The sequence below is a fragment of the Megascapheus bottae genome, chromosome 8 (assembly GCF_031878675.1).
Source record: "Megascapheus bottae isolate mThoBot1 chromosome 8, mThoBot2.hap1, whole genome shotgun sequence".
NCBI classification, from domain to species: domain Eukaryota; kingdom Metazoa; phylum Chordata; class Mammalia; order Rodentia; family Geomyidae; genus Megascapheus; species Megascapheus bottae.
Genome location: NC_143516.1, coordinates 29,399,774 through 29,424,669, shown reverse-complemented (window position 1 = coordinate 29,424,669; position 24,896 = coordinate 29,399,774). Strand labels below are relative to the sequence as shown.

Here is a 24,896-nt window from a genome sequence, read left to right as displayed (position 1 = left end):
ATTACATATTTAGTTGAAATGTTAATATTAATTTTAAAACACTTTTTGTCCATCTCCAAAAAAGTTTATTAGCATGTTTTAAAACATTTTATTGAATAAAAACAGAAAAGAGCTTCTAAACATGAAAGAGTTATTATCGGTGGCTACACCTTATAACCAGTATTTGGAACTGAATGGACAGCTTTATTGCCAGTTTAACTTTTTATTAAAAACGATCCATCTATTGGCTCCATGAAGTAATGACTATTGTTTCTGCTGGGAATGAGTCCCTGCAGCAATTCCATATTAAAAAATATCCTCAATCATCACTGGAGTGTGGGGCCTGTGACCCTAAGTGAGTAAAGAGCGGCTAAAGATCCACCAAGAGCTGGGATTTTGTTGTCTTTCTTTAAATGAAGCAATGTTTTTCTTTTACACATTACAAAGAAATAGTTCGTATTTTGCCTTTTCAAATTCTTCCGTGGTGTTGAGAACAGCAGCACCGGATGGTCTTCTGGTGGCTTCAGGGGACCCCTCTTCTGGAGGGCAGGTTCTGGGGCATAGGCCTCAGAGCTCAGCAGGCCCTGCATGCTCACATGGCCTTGAGGACAAAGGAGGCCTCGTCCAGGACGCTGTAGTCATTGGACATGTCGCCCTCTCACGGGAAGGGGAGTCTGGCGAAAGCTCGCTTTTCTGAACACTTCCAGCAGGCTGTTGCCTTGTTCCTTCCAATTCTGTCCCTTGGTTTCCGACATTTCTGTTGGCTTCTAGCACTTGCCACCTGTGTTCTCCACGGAAGGAGGGAAGGGCAGAACTAAGGGCCAAGATGACACTTCGATATGCTTTAATAGAGTCTAAAACACTTTTGAAAAGTAAAGCTCCACATTAGAATTCGGGAGGCCGAGATCTGAGGATTACACTTCAAAGCAGCTCAGTCAGGAAAGCTCAGGGATTCATCTCCAATAAACTACTGAAACAAACAAAAGCTAGGAATGGAGCTGTGGCTCAAATGATGTAAGACTTGAGCTAAAGAAGCTGGGAGACAGTACCACGGCAGTGAGTTGAAGCCCCAAAGTTTGGTACACAAAAAAGTAAAAATAATACCGGGAAAGAGCAGAAAGATAAAGAATTAGATCTTGCTTTGGGGAAGGACTAAGGGAAAAAAATTGAGGCTCTTGAAGGATTTTGAAAGGAAATAAATGCAATGTTAGAAGCAATGGGTGTTGAATGATTGCTGAAGTAGTAGGCAGAAAGGATAAAATTTGCTAGCTCAGCCAAGAGGTTAATTTGATTGTATTGTGCAGTATTCATAACAAAGAAAGTTAGAAAAGAAGCTTGCAGACATTGCTGGGACAAAATAGTAGAAGGATAGGAGTACCCCTCTAAAACATTTAAATTTATTCTCTACATTTTGATTCAACAGGATAGGCGTATTTAGTAAGCAGCTTTAAGAGTACTGTGAAAAATGATGGGTTAATCAGAAGATAGGACAGCAGTTTTACATGCTATTAGTTCAGCTGTAAACATATATTCAAACAAATGTCTTACCAAGATTGCTTGATAGAACCCATAGTTCGTAAGGATCTTATGTAAGTTAATCTTTTTGAGGGAGGTAAAGGGGAAGCACAGAAATGATTTACAGAGGGTAAACAAAACAGCAGTGAAAATCATTAGACACTATGTTGAAAATCAACTAAACAACCTGTGGGGGTGGTGCACTGGGAGGGAAAATGAGGAAAGAGGTAACATTGTGCAAAAAGTGTACTTATTACCAAACTTATTTAACTATAAGCCCTCTGTACATCACCTTTACAATTACAACTTAATAAAAACCCACAGACAAGTGAAGCAGTTTTCTTGAAAGCACTGTATGTAGCTTTGGTGGGTATCTTACATGAAGAAATGCTATTAGACCTGAAGAAATATTGGCAGCATTTAGTGTAATGTGTATAAGTTCTGGACCCTGGCTGTTCAGCAAGCCAGAGGAGAGAGAAAAACACTGAAGTAGTGTAAATGTCAACTGTCAAACAAAAAAGAATAAAGGGAGTCAGTTTATCACTATCACTGATTATCTTTCGATATTCTTGTTTCTCCTTTACACCATTTACTCATGGCTTTGTATTTGACTTTTAGGATGTCAATAAAATGTGTGGACTTAGTACTCATTTTTTTATTGCTGCCAGTGCTTGATCTTCGATCTCCTGTCTAGTCCATTGGAGCCAGTATAAGATACACATAGAAGACTGGGTTCTCCAACTGTGTCATGTTGAATCTCCATTGGAATCCCAGTTAGGCAAAGACTTCATCTAATGTTCTTTTTTAATGTGCTTGGTGCTTTAGCAGTGTGAAATAGGAGTGAGTCATTTTGAAGTCAAGCTTCCTGTCACCTAAAACTATACATTGTTTAGACTCATATATCATTGCTTGCTAGAAGAATTGCTCATGCCCTGCTGGCAAAACGAAAAGGTCAGTGCTGTCTTCAGTAACATTTTTTTCTTCTCCAAATCTGCCTCCCTTTTGTCTCTATCCATAGCTCCAAATGACTTTGCAGTCTCGCAAATATTGGAATGAAACTAGGATTTGCAGCTCCAAATGACCATATACACATTTTTCTTCTTTATGTTGCTATCTGAGATCAAACAACTCCAGTTCAACTACGTGGAGGGAACATGAGGGGTTCAAGTCTTTTTGACATATCTTTGGGTAAAATCAAAGTCATATTATAAGGATAATTTTAATCATTTCTAGAAGATTATCATTTGGCTCATTCCCACGTGGAAGAATGGCAAGTTTCTAGTGTCTTCTATGTCTCTATCATGGCAAATGGTATTTCCATTTGCCAAAACAATTGCTGTTTTTATCTATAGCTCAGATATCTACGTAAAGAGGGAGCAAAGGGGAGATTTCTAAAAGATATAAAAGATAAATAAGTTTTAGAAATCTGCTGTACAGTTAAGGTCTTCGCATCATATACTTGAAATTTGGTAGAAAGGTATATTTAAGGATCTCATCACAAACACATGCAAGTAGTAACTGACAGGTGATGAATACATTCATTTATTACAGTGATTAATTCTCTCTATTATATATATATAAATATGTTTATTAAAACCTCAAGTTGAGATGACTCATGCTTGTTATTGTATCTATTGAGGAATCTGAGAACTGATGATCAAGATTTTAAGCCTACCTAGGTAGTAAAGGTTTTGAGATCCCCCTCCTATTAATCAGCAAAACGGCAGAGTGAAAGCATCGCTCAAGTGGTAGAAAACCAGCTACACACAGAGTCAAATGAGAAGCCATGGGCCCAATTTCCTGGCTGTCATGATGGGACTGTTTTTATTTTTTAATTAGTCCTTGTTTTAAATCTACCACTTTTTTTTTTGTTGACATGTCTACTACGCTGCTACTGTTTTCTGTACTTATACTGCCTCTATTATACCTAGTAGACATTTATCTCCTTTTCTAGTTTAAAATGATTGAAATGATTTATGTTATTTTTTTTGAGTTGTTACCCTTTGTGGTTTATTTTCTTGTTGACAGCTGTGGCTAAAGCCTGTCATCAAAGCTCTCTGGGAGGCAAAGATTAGGGAACTTCGAAGCCAGCCTGGTCATGAAAGTTCATCAGATTATCTAACCAGTGGCTGAGTGTGGTGGCACACACCTGCCATCACAGCTGGGTGCAAGCATAATACCCAGGAAAAGTGATGCATAACTATTATTCTCGTGAGAATAAGAAGCATAGATAGTAAATCATAATCAGGATGTCTTTGGCATAAGTGAAATATTTTTTTGAAGCTAATACAAAACAAGCTGGTGGAGTGGCAAAAGTAATAAAGAACCTAACTAGTAAATGTAAGGCCACTTACACTTAAACTGTGCTCAAACTAAAACATGATAAATAGATAGACAAACAGATAGATGGAAATGTAGAAAGCTCATATTTAATGAAACTATAGGAGTAGAAGAAGCAAATACTTGTAATCAGTTTGCCATTTTAAGTCAGAAAATCATCCTCAATAATCCAATAGGTTCTCTAGCCAAAAAACAGTGTATATAAAAACTATTTCAGTGAGAGAGTAAATATCTATAAGTGTCAGAATGGTGTGGTAAAATCACTAGCGATTGACAAAAAAATCTTTATAACAATACTCTAATACTCAGTAAGGTGCATTGTTTTCTCTTTTGAACTTAGTTAAGAAAAGGGAAATGATAGTGTGCTGGTTGGGAAATGGATGAGGTAGTGTTACTGCTCTAAGAGTATGGAGAATATACTCCTTGTATGTTTTAATAATCAAGTTTAATCGCTTTTCCATTGGCCAGTGAATACAAACATAGCAAAGCAGAGTAAGCAGAATTGAAATTATGGTTTCCCTCATTTGTAATAATTTTTTTGGGGGGTGACATGTGGCTTGAACTCTGGGCCTGGGTGCTGTCCCTGCATTTCTTTTATGGCCAGAGTTGCCCAACATTTCTTCATGTGTCTATTGGCTATTGTTATTTCTTCTTTGGAGAAGTCTCTCTTTAATTCTTTGGCCCACCTTTAAATGGGATGGTTGTTTCTTCATGGATTTGTTTTTGAGGGATTTAATTTTTGAGCTGTAGGTATATTTTAGATATAAAGCCCTTGTGTGTTGCATGGCAAGTGAAGATCTCTCACTCTGGTCTTTCTTTTTATCTTGTTGGCCATGTCCTTTGCCCTCCACAAATTCTGCAGTTTAATGCAATCGCATTTATTCAAACTTTGTTTCATTTGCTGTGTTTCTGGGCCTTTATTAAGAAAGTTTTGTCTTGTGCTGAAGAGCGCAAGTGTGTCTCCTAGTTCTTCCTATAAAATTTTCAGGGCATCTGCTTTTACTTTCAGGTCATTGATCCATTTGGAGTTGATTCTGGTACATGGTGACAAATAAGGATCCAACTTTAATTTTCTACATGCCAGCACCATTTGTTGAAGAGGCTGTCTGTCTTCTAGTCAGTTTTTTTTTTTTTGGCACCCTTATTAAACATTAGGTGGCCATAGGTCTGTGGGTTCATTTCTAGGTCTTAATTCGGTTCTATTGGTCCTCAGGCCTGTTCTCATGCCAGCACCAAGCTGTCTTTATTTCTATGCCTTTTTAGTAGAGTTTGAAGTTTGGTATTGATATTCTTCCAGCACTGTTCCCTCTGCTAAACATTTTCTCTATTTGGGGTATTTTATTATTCCACATAAAATATTGGGTTGTTTCCTCTATTTTGTTAAAGAATGAATTTGGAATATTGATGGGTATTGCACTGAATTTTAGATAGATTTTGGCAGTATTGTCATTTCCACAATGTTAATCCTTCCAATCCAGGAGCATGAAAGGTTATTCCACTTCCTTAATTCCACTGCTTTCATTTCCTTCTTCAGGGTTTTGAAGTTTTCATCACAGAGGTCCTTTACTTCCTTGGTTAAGTTAATTCCTAAGTATTTTATTTTCTTTGAGGCTACTGCAAAAGAAGCTGCTTTCTTAATTTCAGCATCACTCTTTTTATTGTCGGCATACAGAAAGACCACTAGGCTTTGAGGGTTAACTACTTGTTTCTTAGTTATATTTTTCTCATGAATTTTTCTTTTCCACCTTTAAATATGTATCTTTGTTCTAGGAGTATATATAATATTTTTTATTTTGGCGTATTTCTCATTTTCTCTTTTATAAGAAACATTTAAAATATTTAATCTCAATTTAGAAGATTAAAGATAGAAAAGGACAAACTGACTTGTCTGTTTTCCATTGGAATCATTTCTGAATAAAAAACTTATTTATCTTTCAAAAAGCAATATAGAACTATATTTTGAAAATGTTTTATTAAATACTAGCAGATTTTGTTCTCATTTTTTTCCAGTCCTGGGCCTGAGATCAAGGCCTGAGCAATGTCCTTGGACTTTCTCAAGGATAGAGCTCTATTTCTTGAACCTCAGCACTTCTGGCTTTTTTGTATGTAGTGGTACCGAGGAATTGAACCCTGGTCTTCGTGCATGCTAGGCAAGCACTCTACCACTAGGCTAAACTCCCTGTTCTTATTTTTTTAATAAATATGGCAGCAACATCATGTGGTAAATATCATATGGAACTTAGAGAAAAATTGACATACATTAATGAAACAATAGAAAATTCAGAAATAGACCTTCCAAATATGACCAGCTGACATTTGACAAATGTAAACATAATTCTATGGAGGCACTACAGCTTTCTTGAGCAAATGGTGATGGAAGTAACTGGTATCCTGTTGCCAAAAATAAAAAAAAATCAATCCTTGTGCAAAAATTAACTCAAATGAATAATGTTTAGATATGGAATACAATAAAGCTATTGGAAAAAATAAAAGAAAATAGTTTCCATCTTGGGCTAGGCAAAGTGGTCTTACATTTTGATTCTATAATTCATTAAAAAGAACCTTTTCAGAAATTTGCTATAAGAAGTGTATCGTATTGAAATTCCTCATGCACTGTGCTTTCTACTAAGAATTGTTTTTGTTATAAGGGGTCTTTTATTATTCAATATGAAATTAGGGATGGTTGAGAATGTTGAAAGGGATGGTATATTCATAAACTGTTTTATTAAACAGCAATATCTTTTTGTGACTATTTACCGATAGATAAAATTTTGCTATATGAAATGCTGATAAAATGGAAAGATGAGTTACACACTGGGAGAAGATATTTGCAAGCAACATGGCTAAAAAACCTTTAAAAAATCACAATGATATATGATGGCATATCTCGGAATGACATATTAGTAAAAGTAGTTAAAACAATGAGCCCATATTAGATGCAATCTAGAGAAACAAGTTATCTCAGATATTTTTTGGTAGGAATGACAAGTGGTATAGGTATTTTGGACAATAGTTGGAAGTTTCTTATTAAGAGAAACATGAGACTATAATCACACAGTTGCACTCTTGAAGCATGTGTTAGAGAACAGAAAATATGTTCCTACATTTGTAGTGATTCCATTTACTAGGGATTGAACTCTGGGCCTTGGTGCTGCCCCTGAACTCTTCAGCTCAAGGCTAACACTCCACCACTTTGTGCTACAGCACCACTTTTGTTTTTGTGGTTGTTAATTGGAGATTAGAGGCTCACAGATTTTTGTTCCTGGGTTGGCTTTGAACTGTGATATTCAGATCTCAGACTCCTGAGTAGCTAGGAAAAAATAAAATTCTTAGATGCTGATCAGTTATAATGTCTGCAAATCTGTATTGTACAATAATACTTAGCAATATAAAGGAAAAGAAAAAACATGCAAGAATAAATCCTATTGAAATATTCAACAATTTGGAATTTAGAATATGCAAGTATATCAAACACATGGTGAGAAAAGTTATTCTCAGAAAGTGACATACCATATCCACTATATATATATTATATATATTATATATATATTATATATATATATAAACTTTGCAAATCAAAAATACTTTCCAGATGGAGAAGAGATGACTGATTACCAGAAGCTAGGAACTGGGATCAGAGGGGCAGATTTGTAACATGTAAGGGGTACCATGAGTGGGCCTTCTATGATAAAATATTTATGCATATATAGTAGGTTTTACAAAAATGCACAGATGATATATATACATATAAATACACAGTTACAAATGAGTATTTGCAAAATTGGTGACATGAGAACAAGGCTTTTAGGTTATACAAGTGTCAGCTTCCTGGGGCTGTGGAAAAGGTGAGTCATTGGTGGACCATAAAGATTGGCTTTTGTGATTTCCTATAAGTCTATGGTTATTTCAAAATGAAAAAGGGAAAATATCACAAAGTTAGCATCCTAATGCTACCATTTTGGCCAACATATATGAGGCAAAAGAAACAGTCGTAAAAAGCAAACAAAAATCTATTATTTCTTTTGAACAATATCAGAGAAAGTATGTTTATTTTATATTATTTACCAGAGTAGGGCCTTTTGGTGCTATTTTTTTGGTATCTGGTGAAATTCACATGCCAGATAGAACATCCGACATACAGAAATAAAATGATTCAAAGTCATATCTACCTATTTATTGCTTTTTATGTATAAAGGAGTGTGTTGATGTCTTTGGAGATTTTCTTTTTTTACAAATAAGAGGTATTGACAGGAAGATTCCCATTTGGTGTACACATAGTAGATGTGCTCAAGAACATGAACAAATAAAAGATTAATGTTAAGGAAATAGTAGAAGAAGTAATTCCACAAAAAGATAAGCAAATGATAAACCATATGTATATATATTGTCTGAGAGAGTGCTGAAGATCAAGATATTGGATATGATGCTACTGTGTTTTTCTTGATTTTCTAGAACTTTCTGAGCATGGCAGTGCATGCCTATTCCCAGAACTTAGGAAGCTAAGGCAGGATGGTACAAGTTTTGGGATCTGTCTGAGCTTGATTTTATACTAAAGAAGAGAAAAGGAAGCAAAACAAAATTTCTAGCACCTATCTCAGTTGAACTCAGTTCCAGTTGAACTGAGAGCAGAGAATGGATTTTAAAAATTTATATATATCAATCAGGTGTGGTAGAGTACACTATTTAGTCCCAGCTACCCATGGAGATTGAGGTAAAAAAAATCACTTACTCTCATAGGTTTGAGGTCTTCTGGGGCAAACCTGTCTTCAAAAAATAATTACATAAACAAGTCACAGTCTTCTTTGTACAAAAGCACATGCCATTGTCAGACTCCTATGGTATCAAATATAGGCAAATGATTCACATTTTTTCCTACTTTCGGAATTCTTTTGCTCAACTAATCAACTAATCCAGGAAGGGAGGGAGGGTAAAGAATATACTTTCTTTTATTTATTGTCATGCATGCTAAGAAAGAAGTTTAAGCTCAAAAGTTTTATAAACATACCACCCACATATTCTCAGCCATCGTGTTGGAAATGAACTTTACAACATGGGAGGGGGTGGAGGAGGGAAAGTGGCAAAGAAAAACATGGAAAGGGATAACAGTGTTCAAGAAGTAATATAGTCACTACCTTATGAATGTAACTGTAACCCCTCTGTACATTACCCTGATTTAAAAAAGAAAGACATTTCTTTATTCAAAGAATATATGCTTTCTTGGGGACATCAGACAAGGATCACTGGAAAATTTTTGCTTTCCATGCCAAGATTAGGGAAGAAAATACTCCAGATGTGTGTGGATGCCCTGATAAGAATACTTGGATAATTGAGATGTCCGTATTTCTTGTTCATGTGACTTTGTAGGCCAGTAAGTGCTGATCGATGACATAGCCACTCTGTTGAAGTGCCCACGGTTCACCAATTTGTTGACTATTATGTTCTAAAAACCATGGATCTTTCAGAAGTCTTTGTAGTTGTTTGAAAGAAAACTTCTAGAAAATAGCTTTGGGCAGTTATTACTTGACAATGAAGTCACAGGAGTGTACAGAAGGAAGATTCTTCTGAGGCCATATGCAGTTACTAGGTGGTTAATTTGAATCTTCTTGGATTAACCCAAATTGATAAGTATGTACAGGATTTTATACTAAATGGAAGGATAGCACAGTAAAATCTATGAAGCATTGAATTAGAAGTTCATTTTTTTTGTATTTAAAATTACATTCATTAAGTGTTTCTGAATTCGAGGAAGGGAGTAATGACCCTGAGCTGAAATCTTGTGTTCTTCTTACAACAGAACTAAGAAGTAAGAGAAAGAAAATATTTATTTTCTTGTTAAATGAACTGAGGCATCAACCTCTCTACCCCCAGACTTACAGGAGATGTTTGTAACAGGAGTTCCTCATGAGCAATACCAAGCACAAAAGCTGCCTAACAACTTGAGTTTGGGTTCCATTGTGTGCTTATGAACATGTGTGCTTAAACTTTGTACTTGAAACTTCTCTAGATCCTCTCAAGCTACATTTATAAATCACTGCTTCACAATCCATCTGGAGACCATGCAGGATTGGGTGGAAGTGGCAGAACTAAAACTGTCATGGCAAATGACTGAAAAACCATCTTTCTGGCTTAAGTAATCTCTTCTTTCCAACTTCAGTCCAGGAAGTCTTGGTCCTTAACTTAGGGGGAAAATGTGGTGTTTTTTTCATTATTATGTTAAAAATACATAGATTATTTTCACAGTAAAAAGGTGGATTTAAAAAATGTATTCACAAACTGTTCCACTTTTCTTTGTATGTGCCATAGCATCAATTAGTACAGCTTGTGGGCATCATAAAAAATGATGCACTGACATTAGAAATTTAACATATTGTACACAATTCCTCTGGAACAGGATCCTTTTCAGTTTCAGTTTCTGGTACAACTAGCCAAGATGATGATGTAGCATCCTCCTCACAGCAGTTTTTTCCTATGCCCTCCTACATCATTTTGTGAATACATTTTTTAAATCCACCTTTTTACTATTCTCCAAATAGAATGAGATAATTCCTATTTTGCCAATTTTTTGTTCAGTTGTGGGACTTGAACTCTGAGCCTAGGCACTATCCCTGAGCTCTTCAACTTGAGGATAGGGCTCTACCACTTTGAGCCCCTCTTCCTGCTTCACTGATGATTAAGTACAGATGAGTGTCACTGACTCTTGTGCCTGGGCTGGCTTTGAACCTCTATTTTCACATTTCAACCTCCTGAGAAGCTAGGATTACAGGTATGAGCCACCGTTGCCAGGATATTTTTCCAAATTTTTAGGGCTTGGTTTCAAATCTTTAGGACCAGTTTTGGCTAGTTTCACAGGCAAGTGTGTCCTGAAATAACCACTTGGAAACTTTTGACTGATTCTTACTGCAATTTGCTATTCTTAGTTTCTCTAGCAGTTCCGCAGCTTAATTCCCCTTTGGCAATTTTGGATATGGGAACATCAGCAGTTCTGGATGTGTGTTATCTAAAGCAGTTTGAAAGTCAAGTGGGAGACTTAATCCATTATTGAAATACCAGCTGAAGTAATAGTAGGGCTTTCCAGCTGGCAGCTGATGTATAAATTGACTATGTAAGATTTAACATGGATTACAAGAAATTACTACACATTCTGTTTTGTTCAGAAATGGTAGTTATTTGTCACCTTTATTGTACATTTGGTTTTTATAAAACAATCTTTTTTTAGGAACCAGATGATGTGGTATTTTTTTTACAAGGTGTGAGTTTTTACTTTGAGTTCTTCACTACTGTCAGATTTAACATGCTAATTCATGAATTTGGGGGGATATGTGAGGAAGGCTTCTTCATGATCTCCAGCCTTTTTCCCTTCATGCTGGAATTCAGTAAACTGCAGCAATGTCTGACTTAAAATAATTCTGTCATCTTATATGAGACTAGGGGATTGTGACTTAATTTCAATCTGTTATCAAACATCTTTGACAGAAAAAGCAGCTGTGAGAACATCACATCTGTTTTATTCACAGAAGAGAGGTGTTTGTGCCTATTTAGTTAAATGAAAACAAAACAGGTTACAAATTAGTTGTTTGTATTGTCTGTTTTGAAAAATATTTAGAAGCTAAGTGTGTTATAGAATATTTCTTTTTATCTAACTGAAGTTGTCTTTTCTGTGTCTCCCTGGAAAACAGAAGATTTTAATGAGCAGTGAGGAGTAAGTGGTTGAGATAAAACATCCTACTACATATGCCAACTTTTATTTTAAAATCATATCTTTCTATGATATGAGGGTCCATATCCTTTTCTTTATTGTGTTCTTTGTATCTATTTAAATAGGGATTGTTATTACTTTTAAGAAAGACACAAATTTCCATTAGCTGGCTATTAAGTAGTCTCTCTCCATTTGCTGGAAGAATTTGGTGAAAAATTTTTGTATCTATCACAAAAGCCCAGGAATTCCTTGCCTGTGGCTAATGTTGTATGGATTCCACCTATAATTGCCTCTGTTTCTGGTCCAGATTCTAGTGGCTGGGGGACGGGGGTAGAAATTGGAAAAGAAGAAGACAGTCTTCTGTTGCCTGTAGGAATCTGAATTTTCTAGAAGATGACTAAGGCATATATCCAAAAATTTGGTACAAACTTGTAACAGATGTCCATAAGATGTACAAATATTATACTATCTCAAGAAGAGACAGTGTGGTTATCATGTCATAACAGACTGATCTTACAGTCTGATGAATGGTGATCCGACTGAGGGAACCAGCTGTACCAGCTGCTACAAAACCACATTTGCTTTTGGTACTAAGACTCTTTTTCAGTGAAACTGGCACTGCTCCTGCTGTTCATTAGTCTCTCACTAATGGCAGGGTACAAACTCTACCATGGACTACTACAGTAACTACTGTCAACATTCCAGACTTTTAAAAAGAGTTTCACACTAGCCATATAAAACCTAAGAGAAAGAGTTAGAAGAATTCAGATTCGAACTCTGGACTGCCTCAGGGACCATCCCTGACATTCTTTTGCTGAAGGAAAGTGCTCTACTACAGTGCCACATTTGGCTTTTTTGAGTAATTTATTGGAGATAAGTCTCACGGAGTTTCCTGCCTGGGTTAGCTTTGAACTGCAGTCCTCAGATCTCAGCCTCCTGAGTAGCTAGGATTATAGCTGTGAGTCACTGACAACCAGCTAGTATTCCATTTTTATAGGGTTGGTAAGGACATAAGTGAATACTGGCTTAGCTAGTATTCTTCTTTATTATGGTTGGTAAGGACATAGCATTTATTGTCAACATTTCCACAAAAGCATGTTTTATATTTATACTGAAACCATCATGAAGGCATGGTGCAATCTTTAGGATCCTAGCATAACTTTCAGAATACACTTACGGAATTGGTAGTTTCCTATATAAAAGCTGAGTGCAACAACATCACTATGTGTACTTGGCTAGGCTGCATGTACCAGTTGAAAGAATCAGAGTTACTCAAAATGCTTGATAAATGTATAAAAAAGGAGAAAAGAAAAGATTAAAATAGGGCCGGGAGTGTGGCCTAGTGGTAGAGTGCTTGTTTAGCATGCATGGAGCCCTGGGTTCAATTCCTTGATATGACATACACAGAAAAAGCTGGAAGTGGTGCTGTGGCTCAAGTGGTACAGTGCTAGTCTTGAAAAAGCTCAAGAACAGTGCCTAGGCCTACACCCCGAGTTCAAGTCCCAGGACTGGAAAAAATAGAGGAAGGAAATGTTAAAATAAATTAATTTATTTCTGACCTTGTGAGTGAGACATATAATTTCTGCCCAATGAGGATATGTATGTAACACTGACTAAGGAGCCCTACAATTCTATCTTGCGAAATAATATACTTGCTGTGGAGTTGATTCTCAGCAAAGATCATTTTGCTCTCATTTGTAGCTACAAACTGAACCCTGACTGAAATAGAAGTTTGTCATTTCATTCTCAGTGATGATGTGTAATCATATTGCCTTGTGCAATTTTTATATTTCATCAAAATTAATTTATAAATTTGAGTATGCTAATTGTCTATATAGATGCTCCAGTTTTTCTCTTTAAACAGGTAGATGCTTGAGGTAAACCTTTTTTGTAGAAATGGGAAAACAAGATGATTGGGAAGGTGGAAGGGGAGGGAAATGGGGACAAAAACATGAGAAGGGGTATCAACGTGTGAGAAGTAATGCACCTACTATCTGGCAAATGTAACTGTAACCCCTCCATACATTACAATAAAATAATATTCAAAAAGAAATACATTCGTAATTCACTGATATGCATATATGATTTATAGTGCCTGTAATTCTCACAAAGAGAATATGTAAGACTTTCTTTGATCTTTATTTTGTAAATTTTCATAATCACTTTTAACTTTTGAGGAAGCTCAAACATTGCATGCTGGAGGTACTTCTAAATCTGCCATTTTTCAAAGAAAGAGACTTGTTTGGGTATACTGTCAATAAAGCCTAGGAGAAATACTGCTTTTGCTAGATTCTTGGCAGACTGAGTCTCCCTTCTCTAAAGCATTCTGACTACACAAGCTGGGCACCAAGCACAAAGTGTTCTGCCCAAGCGAAAAAAATCATGATGAGACTGGATGAATCGGCACAGGCTTTTGAAGGTAGAAATCCTACTAAGTTTCATCTTCCCCTTTTGGCAAGATGCTCACTAACTGTAACACTTTTCTGTCACTGTTTTCTGTCTAAAGCAGTGTCACCAGCAGAGTCAATGGTTATCATCTTAGATAATGGTCTTACGCACCACGGAGTGCTACTTAGCGGTATTACGCTGCATTGCACAAAGCTTGCTGTGATCCTTTTCACATCTGTAAAGTGTGCTTGAATGTGACTATTGTAGTCCTCTATGTATGAGGTGTGCTTAATAAATAACAGGTCTCCCAAAGTTATTCGCATTCCTATTGCTGTTCTTCACGAGTAAAACAAAATTGTGGCCCAGAGAAGATAAGTAGTTCACAAAATTGTAAATATTAGAGTCTATTCTATTTAATGAAATTCATTTAGTTCATTCTCTGGAACACACACATACACACACACACACACACACACACACACACACACTAACTAGCTGCGAAAATGATGAATCAGGGAGAGTTCGCCTCAGCTCACTACACAAAGCAGACATCTCTCTGGATAGTTCAAGGAAAGATCTGTTTATACAGACAATAATCGTCGCTAGAAGAGCTGAAGCAATGGAAGTTAAGGGAGTGCTTCACAGAGGAAGGGAGGTAAATATTACAAAAGCCTGGAGCATTATTAGACACAAAGATCACAGTGTGGAAAAAAAGGAAGTGAATTGTTGCATTTTTGTTTTGCACTTTGATGAGTGCTTAAATCAGAATTTCAAGCAAGATCTGCTTGATTGTCAAGTTAGGGCTTTTCCTAACTCTTCCATGGTGCCTCAATTGTAATTAGCTCATTGAAATTACAACAAAAATAGTTTTAAAAAGCCTTCTCATGGGGCTGGGAACATAGCCAGCATAGTATGATTGGCCGAGTGCTCAACTGGCTTTGATTCCTCAGTATACACAGAGAAAGCACTGTGGCTCAAGTGGCAGAGCACTGACCTTGAACAAAAAGTGTCCAAGGACAGTGCCCAGGCCCTGAGTTCAAACCCCAGAACTGGCAATAACAAAACAAAAAAAGGCCTTCACATTATGTATAAGTTGTGTGTATACACACAACTACTGATTTTTCTGGCCACACCATGGCCTCCCTGTGATTCTCAAAGCTGTTAGCAATTTTTTTTGTCAGTCCTGGGCCTTGAACTAAGGGCCTGACCACTGTCCTTGGGCTTTCTTGAGGCTAGAGCTCTACGTCTTGAGCCACAGCATTACTTCCAGCTTCTTTCTATGGATGTGGTACCAAGGAATCGAATCTGGGTCTTCATGCATGCTAGGCAAGCACTCTACCACTAGACCAAATCCCCCTGCCTCTTGCATTTTTGGTCAGTTAGAACTCTTCTGCTTGAGCCAGCTCCCCATCTGGCTTTTTAGTGGTGCATTGGATATATGTCTCATGCACTTTCCTGCCTAAAGTATCTTGAAGCCAGATTCCTCAGATTTCAGCCTCCTAAGTAGGAAGAACCCTCGGCTCCATGCTTTATTATCTTTCAATTATGTTTTTTGGGACTATAACAACTATTAGCTGTTTTCAGGAGTAAAATATGGCACTCCCGAAAGTGCTGACTTTTTTTTAACAGTCATCTGTACTGGTGAGGATTGGCTTGTCTACAGATTACCTGTTTCAGGATGGAAGTTACAATGCAGTGAAGTTCTTTCTTCTTAACTGCACAGACAGTGTCTTTTTACCATGCAGGTTGACAAATGTGAAAAGTTGATGACCTTCCCTGAACCTCCTCATGTACAACAAAAGTCTGACTTGCCTCTCTCCCTTGTTCTTCTAGGACAGCTTCCCGGCACGATTTGGAGGAATTCATTTTGTCAATCAACCATGGTATATCCATGCCCTATACACTGTGATCCGACCTTTCCTCAAGGAGAAGACTCGGAAAAGGGTATGTTTCTTTGCTTTCTCCTCCTACTCAAGTCTATGCATTATGAAAAATTCTGTCTGCATAATAGTGCCACAATAAAATGTTCTTCAGTCATGATGCAAGTATTACATCTGTAAGAGGTCCTGTTAATTCTTAACAGTAACATGCTGAATAGAGCACCTAAGAATGTCTTATCACATTCATTGCTATGAAAACCCATTGCCATGTTAATTGCACTTGATTTCAAATACTAATGGAAATTATACTTCTATTTCTCAGTAAGTGGGTATTTGTTACACACGATGTATATTGCAATGAACATAATGAATTTGGCAATATTCAATTATGTGACAATTATCATGATCAATCACACATTTGCAAAAAAGCATAGCTGTGTAGAAATTTTAATATTTCTTTGTTACACATTATTTGAGTTTGTGTAAGATTCAGCTTATCTAACAAAACAAGTAATCAAACTACAAAGCACATAATTTTCTGAGGCTATGATAATTCATTTAAAGCATTTATAATACGACACTATACAAATAATAATTCTTATTCAGCATGGACAGTTCATTGTTATCTTGAGTTGTACAGTTTCCAATCAACAGAGCAGTTTGTGAATAGAATGCATCTTGATCGTTACCATCACTTTAAAGGCATTCTATGTGCATTATTTCATTGAATACTTGTAATTATTGAAAGTAAATAATTTATGTTTCCATAACATATTTAAAGCAATCTAGGCTTATTTACCTTCTAAAACATTTAACATTTCTTTGGGGTGATATCATTTAAAATAGTTTATTCTACCTCCTTATGAATATGTAAAATATATTATCATTATCTCTGGTTGCCATACTGTGTTGCATTTTCCTTTATTTATTGAGCCCACGAGCAAACCTATCGCAATCTCTTCTTCCCCAGCCTCTGGTAATCACTCTTCTTTCTATAATCAATTTTGAAGAGGAAATTTAGTAACTATTTTATTCAGAGCTGAGGAAGTAAGTGTGAGGGTGGGTAAATGACTTACTTACTCACAGATGCTGTTGTAAGGTTTTACAGGTAGTATAGAAACCAAAAATAATTGTGTTCCTTATTTAGAGCTGTTATTTCTTCTTTGCATAAGTGCAATTTTCATATAGTTGGTTCCACAATAAAATATACTCACTTTGTGAAAAATAATACTAATGTTTCCTCAAAGCTAAGATATGCTTTAGGTATTTTTAGTATAACAAAATTCATTGTGATTACAAAAGTGCATTAATTGCATTTGTAACTAGCATTCATAAATGGAGGGCATACTGTATCTGGAGTTGTTGGAAATAATTTAGTACTTTAGGAAGAAGAGTCTGGTAAAGAAGCATAACTTACATGGAGTAATGTTTCTACACTCAAGAATCAAATTATACATATTTTAGAATTGAAAAGGGGATTGAAGGGCCTCACAAATGTACTTTCAAGCTTTGTTTTTATGAACGAGTGATCTGGTTATCCAAAATGCCCGCTGGGCTTTCAGTACAAATTACACTATGAAGGCTTATGTAGTGTTCACTCTGTGCCGCATGCTGCTCTCAACACTTTACATATGTGAGCACATTTAATCCTTACTACAATGCTTTAGGGTACATATTGTTACTTTTCTCATTTCATAGATGGGGAAATGAGGCATACAAGTTTAAGCAATTTGCTCAGAATCACAGCTAGTAGTAGGTTGTGGAGCTGGATGTGTGGGTTAATGGAGAGGAAAGTTCTAAGTGGAGAGGATCTTAAAGACAAAAGTCTTAGGTAAACATATATCTACCAAATTTTACTAACAGTAAGGGGACCAGAAAATATGGAGTGGAAAAAAATGATGGGGAAGAGTGACAGGGTATGGGCTAGAGTATAGTGTGACAGATCACCTCTCCTCTGTATACTAGTGTAATAATGTAGATTTTCAGTGAAATGGGAAGTACTTGAAGGCTTTGACTACAGAAGTAACTTGTTTGATGTAATTATAACATAATCCTCTAACTGAGAATAAAAGACTGAAGGAGATCAAGTTTAACAAATAAGGAGGGGATTTTGTGATTTAATTTGACAGTTTAAATAATACCTAGAAGTATGCATTGTATTACTAGCACTATTCCAAATGGAAAGAGGGGTATCTAGGCTTTACTATTTAAAATTATGTGGCTTAGAAATTTCTTTTACAAATAATTGTAGTTAAGTGTATTTATTTTCTATTTATACAAACAATGTAGAATGCAAAATTATTCTATATTTTAGTGGCAAGTAGGAACATTTGTTGGGAGGTGATTTCAGTAGTATAGTTCACAGGTTGAAGGTTGTGAATTGTAGATTGAGATGTTCAGAAGGTTAGAATATACCTTGAAGGTAGCATGATAGATATCAAACATTGAGTTCTCACATCATAAAGGATGAGTTGAAAGTTTTGGTTTGAGTACTTGGAAAGGTTGTCATAGGATTAAGTGTGACTGAAAATAGGGATGGAGAGATAGTGACAAATAGTTCTGAGTTCAGTTTTGGATCTTAAGTTTGAGATGCTAGCAAGCACTTAAATGCAGTTGTCACAGAGAGAGTAGATTTTAATTTATAGAGCTCTAGGTAGAAGTGTGATTTCAAGATAAACATTGCTAATGCTGACTGAATGTGTTAAATGAAATGAATGAAATCAGCAAGGAAGAAGTCTGATTACAAAAGAGTAGGCCCAATGACTGAAACCTGTGGTTCTTGAATGCTGAGAAACAAGAGAATTTAACTAGGAGAAATCTAATAATTCATTTTTTCCATTTTGTTGGCCATGGGGTTTGAACTGAGAGCCTGAACACTGTCCCTGAACTGTTTTGCCCAAAGCTAGTGCTCTCCCACTTTGAGTGACAGTTCCACATCCAGTGTTTTCTGGTGATTAATTGGAGATAAGAGTCTCATGGACTCAGCAGCTCAGGATGGCCTTGAACCAAGATCCCCAGATCTCAGGCTTCTGAGTCGCTAGGATGAAAGGCATGATCTCCCAGCACCTAGCTAGAAATTAAATAGAGGTTTATACTTTATCCTGTGCTACTGAGAGTTCAATATAAACGAGGAGTGAGATTTGGGCACTGTATTTAGCAATGAGTTACAATCATGATAGAAGCTGTTTGTTTGCAGTGGTGGGACACACAAACTTGTTGGGATCACTTTGAAGAAAACCAGAAAGGGAGAGACTGAGGAGAATGAATCTCTGGTGTATTCTGCTATGATTTGTTGTTGCTGTTTTTCCTCAAATGAAAAAGATTCAGATGAAGAGGATGTGGACTACTGTTGAGAAAAATGACTGAGTAGAAGAGAGAGAATGAATTTTAGTGTGCTGATGGAGAGGCTGGCCTCTGCAGTTTTCTATCCGTTGTACTAGCAGTGTAGGCAAACCACATAGTTGCAGATACTGGATGGTGGACCTCATCTGGCTTCCCTGTGTTCTCAGTGGAAGTGGAAGGAAGGCCAAAGCTGAGAGTAATGCTAAGGAAGGAGGTGACAGAGCATTAGAGAAGAGAGGATGTAGGATTGCATTTACCACTGTGAAGACTTTTTTTTAAACACAGTCTGTGTGTTTCAAAAACTATTACTTATGTGAAAAAATTTACTTGATAAAAGAGATCATATAAACGGGTGGATGTCGTTTTTTCTGACAGCAGCATAGAATTCCATTGTGTACAAATACCACATCTTGTTGATCCACTCATCAACTGAGGGGCATCTAGGTTGGTTCCATATCTTTGCTATGGTGAATAATGCTTCATCAACTCATTTGTTAGGAAATGGAAAGACTTAGAAAAAATCATATTAAGTGAAGTAAGCCAGACTCAAAGGAACTTAGGCTCAATGGTTTCCCTCATTTGTCATAATCAGTAGAAACCTTGGGCTCTACTACTAGCAGAGATTTGCAATAGAGCAAAACCTTGATACATAAGGCCATATAGTATGAAGCTAATTGAAAGGACCTCTAGGATATTGAAACAAACACCATATAATGAATGTTTGTTGTCCTTAATGTACTATGTTATCTCTCAACTCTTTTGCTGTTCCTTGGTTATCTCATATTGTTACAGTATCTCACTTTGTTATCTGATATATTGGATATATTTGTATTTGGTTATTTGAAATTGGATAGGGAAGGGAGGAAAACCAAGATGGGGGTTGGGGGGAAGGAAATGGGTACCAAGACATGTGAAAGGGTATCAATGTATGTGAATTAATGCACCTTCTGTCTGGCAAATATCATGTAACCCTTTTATTAATTACAATAAAAATATTAAAAAGAGATCATATATGTATAAAGTAAATTTTAAGCTCTAGAACTTAGCTTTCATATAAGAAATAGTGTGAGAAACGTTTCTCATAAAAAGAAACTAGGAGAGAGTACATGTTTGTGTGCATGTGTGTGTGTATGTATAAGAATGGATGTAGGAATACATATTTACTATTGTAGTCTGAAGATTAGTCTGAAGAGTGGCAAGATGTGAAGTTTGTAATTAACCTTTGTGATACGAGGCAGATGTTTTTTTCTTATTCTATAGGTCCCTGTAATTATGTACTATATGTAGTTGTTCTCCCTCTCTAGTTTAGCCAATGATATGCTGCTAGCTGTTTCTTGCTGTTTTTTTTTTTTTGCCAGTCATTGTCCTTGAACTCAGGGCCTGAGCACTGTCTTGGGCTTTCTCAGGGCTAGAACTCTACACTTGAGACACAGCACCATTTCCATCTTTTTTCTATGTATGTTGTACTGAGGAATCGAACATGGGTCTTCGTGCATGCTAGGCAAGCACTCTACCACTAGGCCAAATATTTGTTAAATGGCTTACTCCAATCCTTTAAAGTATTTCTTATATTGTAGAATGAATTGTTTTTGTTTTCCTATGTGTGTAGTTCTCCTGGATTCTAAAGTTATGGAAAAGCATGAATGTGTTAGCCTAGTGATCTTAAACTTGAAGTATGAAAGTAAATTACTCATAAATTATAGCTCTTAATTGCATGTTGCATATATTTATATTAGATAAATGAAATACTTTACCAGAGAAGGTTGATTGGCAGTTTTTAAACCAAAATGAAAAAGCAGTAGCATTGATGGAGACACCAATTTTGAGTTTTATATAGACAATAATATAAATCATTAATGTTCCATTTTAATCCATTATTTGATTTTCCAATTGGATAGAAAACATGGAAATCTTTAATAAACAGGATACCTGGCACAGTGTTAAATACATAATTCCTTGGAACATGGACCTCATTCAGACTTTCATTATGAGGATGATAATACACTTGTCTTGCTATCATTACCCTTTTTGGATTATAAAGACAAATTTCCTGCTTACATTATTTTCCCTGATGTAAAGAGAAAGTTCTACTGATGTCTCCTTTGAGTTTTATGTCTTATACTGGCTCTGTAATTGATGACAAAGGCCTATTTTAACAGCATTCTGTAGGTATATACTAAAGTTGGATAAACTAATACCAGTATGATACACACATCAGTGTGCATATCTTATGGTGCTCATGCTTTTAACTAGGACATGGGAAAACAAATTTGTGGTTTCAGCTCTTTAGCCCAGTAATGATCTGACCTAAAAGTAAATAATCCTGTACCTCAGGATTTTTTACAGGAAATCTTAGGCTGGTATTGCTGTCCCTATCTGTTTCAACGGAGGAGTTGAAAAGGTTTATGCATTTTAACAGACGTGAACAGCTTTCATATTTGCTTCTCCTGTACTTAGTTGTTCCTCTACAGCATTTAAGTAGTAGTAGTTTCTTCTGTGTGCTTGGCTCCAACCCCTCTTCTTGCATTTGTAGATATTTTTGCATGGTAACAACCTGAATAGTCTACACCAACTAATTCATCCTGAGATTCTGCCTTCTGAGTTCGGAGGAATGCTGCCCCCTTATGACATGGGCACATGGGCAAGAACACTGCTAGACCATGAGTACGATGATGACAGTGAATACAACATGGACCCCTACACCATGCCTATGAAGGAAGTAGAAAAGGAACTCTCCCCCAAGTCAATGAAGAGGTAGGCTGGAGGCATTCTGGGAAAGGGGCTGAAGCTAGAGTGGGAAACTAACTCCACTTTTCTGTGTGTATGTGTGGGGAAGCGTGCACACACAATTTTCTTTTTATATATTTTTAATTATAATATACAGAGGAGTTACAGTTATATTTGCCAGACAGAAAGTGCATTACTTCTCACACATTGATACCCCTTCTCATGTTTTTGTCCCCATTTCCCCCCAACCTCCCTCCCAATTATCTTGTTTTCCCTCCTTCCCTTTCCTCTTTCAAATAAACAAATAACATATATACAATATGCCAGGTAACAGTCAGATACTATAACAATATAAGATTAACCAAGGGAACAAAAGAGAGGAGAAATTACGTAATAGCTTAAAGAACAACAATCACACAAGATAAAGCTCTTGTTTCCAAATCCTGGAGGTCCTTTCATTTAGCCTCATCCTATATGACCTTATGCATCTAGGTTTTCTGCTACTGTAATCCTCTGCTAGGAGAGTCCTAGGACACACACAATTTTCTAGTGAGATGTTACACTCTGTTGTACTCTAATGATTGAATGACTAGATATTTAATGTCAAAGATAAAGTCAACTTGTTTTCATGGTGTGAAATTTCAGTTAATTCAGTGCGCAGACAACTTATTCGTGTATATTTCAAATTGTTCTCTCAGTCATTTGCAAATATAAAATGGATTAATGTTAATATAATCACTGCACTCTAAAATATATTGCCAGACCTTATGCCTAATATTTTGTACCCTTTAACCCTTGCCTCCCATCCTCCCTTCCCAAACTCTCCATCTCTAATTAAGATTCTGCTTCTACATATACAGCTCTTTTATGATAATAGGAAGCATTCTTTCATCACATTGTGTGTTGTGATTAAATATATGCATGGGACATTTTGTCCATTTTAAAAGAGGAAATTTTAACTTAATATTCTTAGGAATCTACTATAATCCTAACACTATATCACACACACAAGGTTTCTAACTGCCCTCTGCATATCCAAGGCTTTTGAAGAAATACTTCCCCAAGATGGGGAGTAGACTGACATTTTTCTGTAAGAATAGAGCCTTTTTTCTACTTAATTTATTATAAGGTACCTCTGTTAGATTATCTTTAAGAAAAGTGAACATACAGATTGTCACATGCTTGCACACCTACATTCAAATATTACATTCAAAGCCTCTGCACTTTTTCACAGAGTTTGCCAAATCTTTATCGAACCATAGTCTGTCTCCTTACAGCTTTACACTTTACAAGTTTATTGTGAAGTTATAGCTCATTTCCCTGCACTGACACATACTCCCATTCTTGCTTTCTCTTAGTGGGTGGCGACTAGCAGATACACACACAGAGATGCATAACTAACAAGAAGATGACACGTTTAGGCCTTCCCAGATCCTTTGCTTTTTATATTATCTTTAGCTTGAAGGATGTTAAATCCTTCCCTCACCATGGGTTCTATGTAATTGTTCCTTTAAGAGCATTCATCTAGACAGATATGGAAGATGAGCTTGCCTTTCCATGATTACAGACATAGTAGTCACAGCAAGTAGAGGTGAATTCAACAAGATGCTGAAAACACTTTAATACAGCACAGATTTGTAGCTACAGAATAAACAAATACTAGATACTTAAATTAGCATTATTAATTACTATTGTTATTATTTATGGAAATAAAATTGTCCATTGCAATGAGAGCAGGGGTTGAACAGAATGTCATGAATTGTAGTAAGAGTTAATTATCAGTCTTTCTATTGCCGCTGGAATAAACCAATTCACAAACCATCCTATTTCTCATACGAACATTTTGTAATCACACACTTGGGGCAACTAAATACCAAAGGAAGTCTTAATCACAAGTATTTTTGTGTGGCTTGTTTCTCTTGTTGAGTAATTGTTCTTATGGAAGTGTCATCAGCCAACAATTATGCATTCATATATAGAGAGTTCAGTAATTTAACCTCAGATTGGGTTGAGAAGTATCATTTTGATAAACTAGTCATATGGTTAACCATATTTTTCCAAGTCATAAATCATACCAGAAGGATCTGGAGATTCCTAAACATAATATCTTCTTATTATGCATCTCTGTGTATCTGCTACTCTCCACCCACTAACTAAAAGAAAGCAGGAATACTATTTGTCAGTGCAAGGAAATGAGCTATAACTTCACAATGAACTTGTGAAGGCTAAACCTGTAAGGAGACAGACTGTTAGACAAAGATTTGGCAGACACATTGTAAAGGTACAGAGGCTTTAAATGTAATATTTGTAAGCTTTGAATTTAGGTGTGCATGCACGTGACAATCTGTTCCCTTTTCTTAAAGAAAATATGTCAGATGCACCTTACAAAAAGTAAATAGAAGAAAGGCTCTTGTTCTTACAGGAGAATGTCAGTCCACTCTCCATTTCATCTGCTTGGTCTGAGGTATTTCTTCAACCCCTCTTCTCTTTTTCCCTTTTTTAGTCTTCTAAAAGAACACACACACACACACACACACAACACACACACAACACACACATGTGTGTGCCCACACACACTGTCCCATAACATTAGTCTCCCTTCTGAGATGGTAAATTCCTAATGACTGTTTTATATTTAGACAAAGTGGGGGATATTAGGAAACAGACCTTTTTAAAAGAATACTCTTGCCTTCATTCTCCTCTTTTGAAACACATTTATTTAAATGAGGGAGTCAAGTGACAGTTAATCCTGCAATATTTCTGATAATTAGTTCCATTGCTTATTCTTTTTCATTAGCATGTGCAGTTGTATTTGGCTTATAGTCTTTCTTCTCAAAAGTTAATGAGGTCTGAGAAGAGGCATATTGCCACAGCAAAAGCCAATTGGCTGGAATGGAGCAGCAATGGAAGAATTCATTACAGAGGAGAGTTTTAAAAGGGCAGCTGCTGTAGCTAATAAGACTGCAACTTCCTGCCTTTAAAAGAGGCATGTTTCATTGATTTTCTCCATTCTGCTTTCCTGTTGTTTC

At 36.3% G+C, this 24,896-nt stretch overlaps 1 protein-coding gene across 1 annotated transcript in view; it reads left to right on the top strand.

Annotated features, from left to right (window-relative positions):
- Nucleotides 1–24,896, top strand: part of Clvs2 (clavesin 2) — a 55,759-nt gene that overhangs the window by 29,645 nt on the left and 1,218 nt on the right. The window contains exons 3-4 of the mRNA XM_090338192.1: nucleotides 15,752–15,862; nucleotides 21,674–21,894. Coding sequence (XP_090194318.1) covers nucleotides 15,752–15,862; nucleotides 21,674–21,894 — 332 coding nt within the window. The remainder of the gene's footprint in view (nucleotides 1–15,751; nucleotides 15,863–21,673; nucleotides 21,895–24,896) is intronic.